Below are 3,223 nucleotides of genomic sequence, written 5' to 3'. Positions count from 1 at the left end.
CCATCATTGTAACATATTAAAATTACAATAGAAATACAATGCAAAATAATGTATAAAGAATGAATCTCTTATTACATACAATATACATTATACAATTTTATGAAATCAAAACATATTCAAGCTGTTCTTAGCTTATTCAATTCGAAAATATATTTACCAAATGCAAATACAATGTAGTTCATAAATGTCTTTTAAAAGCCAGATAGCCTTACAAACTGAAGAATTTTTTCTAATAATAGTGAAAAGTGAAAATACATTGTTTACAATTCCAAGTCAACAGCCGAAATGCTTTGTGTTTGAGATAAGATCATTTGAAAGATCGTCATAAAAATCAGGACAATTATTTTGAAAATTTAGTATTCTAATATGTTAAGCCATCAAATCCTATTTTTTCTGTTTGTCACTTGATGGACCTCATAAACAATAAAAAGTGTGTTGGACACAAACGTAAAACACAGGATTATATGGCAGATTTGGTACCGAGGTGATTAGGGTTGTACACGACAGGTCACTCCTGTGTCAAGTCGTGAGAAATGGTGAAGGATAATACGACTAATTGGGCTGCACCTGCAGTCTACCATGACAACCGTAATTAATCCCTTACGTGAAGGGAACTGCTATACTCGGATAATAATGCCGCTGGACATCAGGGATGACCGCATCTCGCACAATGACATTTCATGTCTGTAGAAATGTTGTTTGACATGACAGGTTATTCTGCTACTTAAACCGCTCCTCTGCCCTCAGTCAGTCTGACAGACAATGCCATATATAATACCTTGAAGAAGTGATAATGACCTCTGACCTTTCCATGGTTTCGGCGACTATAAAACGAATGAACAAAGACAAAGTGGTCAGCTGTTACCTGTCTGTACTAGCTCACCGACCACCTGATTCTCCCCTCGTTAAAACTCCGAAATGTGGACGCAGGCTATTGTTCTTGTCCTTCTGGGACTCACTTTACAAACAGGTAAGAGATACTTTTCTTTATCGGTATCTTTGTATTGAATATGGATTGTATTGAATATTCTTTGTATTGAATATGGTTTGCAAAATTGAAGTTCGTGAATAACGTTAGCGAAAATCATTTTTTAAGAATGCTAGGAGCTATTTTTCGTTTTATTTCACTATTTCTCATTATGAGTATATGGACAGATATCACAGTTATGAGAAGTAGAATTCTATGATAGTTTGAGTAACAATACTGAGCAGTTTTTCTTGTAGTATTTTTGAAACAGAAATGAACCTCATTGATAGCATGTTGATGAACAAATGTAATTTGATTATATTCCTTATTCACAAATTATCTATTTTACGTTAATTGTCGCTGGTGTAATTTTTTATTGGTTTAACTCTAAGCTTATTGAACAGTGGAGTATCAAAGGGAGATAACTTATATACCTTGGTACTACCCGTAAGGTAGCGGTTGTTCCAGTTTCATAATCCATCACTAGTCATTCGGTTAATATTATCTGCTGGTATTTCTGGCTAGGCGATTAGGTGTTGTAGATCGTTAGTTCGAGTCCCGGCCTGGGCACGAGTCATAAAATTGTCTTCCTTTGTCATTTGTGTTGCTATGTTATATATCTAATCATTAGCACAAAGTATGATTGTATAATGTTTATCCGAAGGTTAAGATTTGAAATTCATATCGTATTTGTACTGTGTTGTATTTTATATACATATACATGTATATATAAATAAATACATATCTGTTAAAATCTCCCAATACTTTGTAGTTATATATTTCGTTGTGTTGATATTATCTTTGATTTGAAACTCACAATGGGTAGTAATTTGAAATATCGAAAACATATGTGATAAAACAATACTATATACAGTACATAATTAATGACTATTCATGATATTGTATCACTGGTTTCGTTTCTTTTCGACAATGACTATATAAGATAAAGACTTTAGACAAATCTCAGAGTGACACAAAGCTAGTGTGTTTATTATGAAGTAGGATAATATATTTAGGTAAAATATCATTGACAAAAGTCTACAAATAACATGGCTAGCGGTGATTTTAGATGAAGAGATTAAATTTTGGATTTTGAACGCCTTTTCATACACGTGACAATATTAATGATATTTTGAACTATTTAAAAGGAAAATATAAACTAAATTCGTTGTTTTTGTTTACAGCTCACTGTCAAATGGCTAATGCGATGGAGCAGATGATGAGCAATCCCTTATTCGTTATGAGTATGATGCAGAACCAAAACCAAAACCAGGGTTCAAGCAGTTCTTCATCCGGAAGTGGAAATGCATCCGGAGGCGGAAACAACCTAAGCAACATGCTCATGCAAGCAGCAATGTTCGACATGATGGAGTCTGGAGGTATGGCAGGTATGGCCGGTATGGCTGGTATGGCAGGCATGGGAGGAATGGGTGGTATGATGGGCATGCCCGGTATGATGGGTGGCCTTAACCCCATGCTTCTTGCTGCTGCCAGCGGAGAGATGAACCCAATGATGACAATGATGATGCCAGGAATGGGCGGAATGGGAGGTCTTGCCGGTATGATGGGAGGTATGGGAAGGATGATGGGACCTGGAGGAAGAGCCATGGGCAGGCCAGCAGCCGGAGGAAACAGAGTAGGAGGTGCTGCAGCAAGAACACCAACATCCGGTTAAATCATTTAGGTGTCTAAATTATTAAATTATTTTGTTGTAAATATTGTAAACCAACTCTGTTTATTGTTGTGAGAATAAATAACAGAAAATAACAATTGTGTTTTATGTGTACTTTTTCAGCTACAAATTCTGAATATTTGTTCATACTTTATTGGTAGGTATTTTAACATGTTAAAATCTAGACAAACGTTTGCACCCCCCTATGTTTAAACCATTTACGGAGTTGAAATGAATAATAATGATAAAAAAACGGTGTTAGTAAAAAAAAAAAAAATAACCTGATAGATATGTTTAACCTATAGAACGATTGCAATTGTAATATGCAGACATATTTTGCGTTCAATAAGTCAAGTGACATAAAAAGCTGGTAAAATGGTTGTTGAAGGAATATTTAAACTGAGATTGAAAATCGACTAATCATTTTACCACGATTGTTGCCATGTCCGAAAGATGCACATACTACATCTCCATACATACATTCATAAACAACGTTTATCTATCTTCATATGAGGTAATTGTATATACAAGGATAGTGTACCGATCAATGGATGAAAGGACGGTTCAGAGGAATGACAGACTAC

At 35.0% G+C, this 3,223-nt stretch overlaps 1 protein-coding gene across 1 annotated transcript; it reads left to right on the top strand.

Moving 5' to 3' along the window:
- The first annotated feature begins 836 nt into the window (after positions 1-836).
- Positions 837-2,737, top strand: LOC117344014 (signal recognition particle 54 kDa protein homolog). The gene is made up of 2 exons (XM_033906609.1): positions 837-970; positions 2,152-2,737. Exons 1-2 carry the CDS (start codon positions 919-921, stop codon positions 2,640-2,642), a joined length of 543 nt encoding a protein of 180 aa, XP_033762500.1. The 5' UTR covers positions 837-918; the 3' UTR covers positions 2,643-2,737.
- The last annotated feature ends 486 nt before the right edge of the window (positions 2,738-3,223 follow it).

This window comes from Pecten maximus, chromosome 15 (genome assembly GCF_902652985.1).
Source record: "Pecten maximus chromosome 15, xPecMax1.1, whole genome shotgun sequence".
NCBI classification, from domain to species: Eukaryota; Metazoa; Mollusca; class Bivalvia; order Pectinida; family Pectinidae; genus Pecten; species Pecten maximus.
Note: the sequence above shows the minus strand (reverse complement) of the source record. Positions and strands in the feature narration are given on the sequence as shown.

Bases quoted from the DNA above. Each gene is read 5' to 3' on its own strand.
- LOC117344014 (XM_033906609.1), top strand. From the start codon at position 919: ATGTGGACGCAGGCTATTGTTCTTGTCCTTCTGGGACTCACTTTACAA. The intron at 971-2,151 runs GTAAGAGATACT...TTTTGTTTACAG, and splicing joins GGGACTCACTTTACAAACAG to CTCACTGTCAAATGGCTAAT.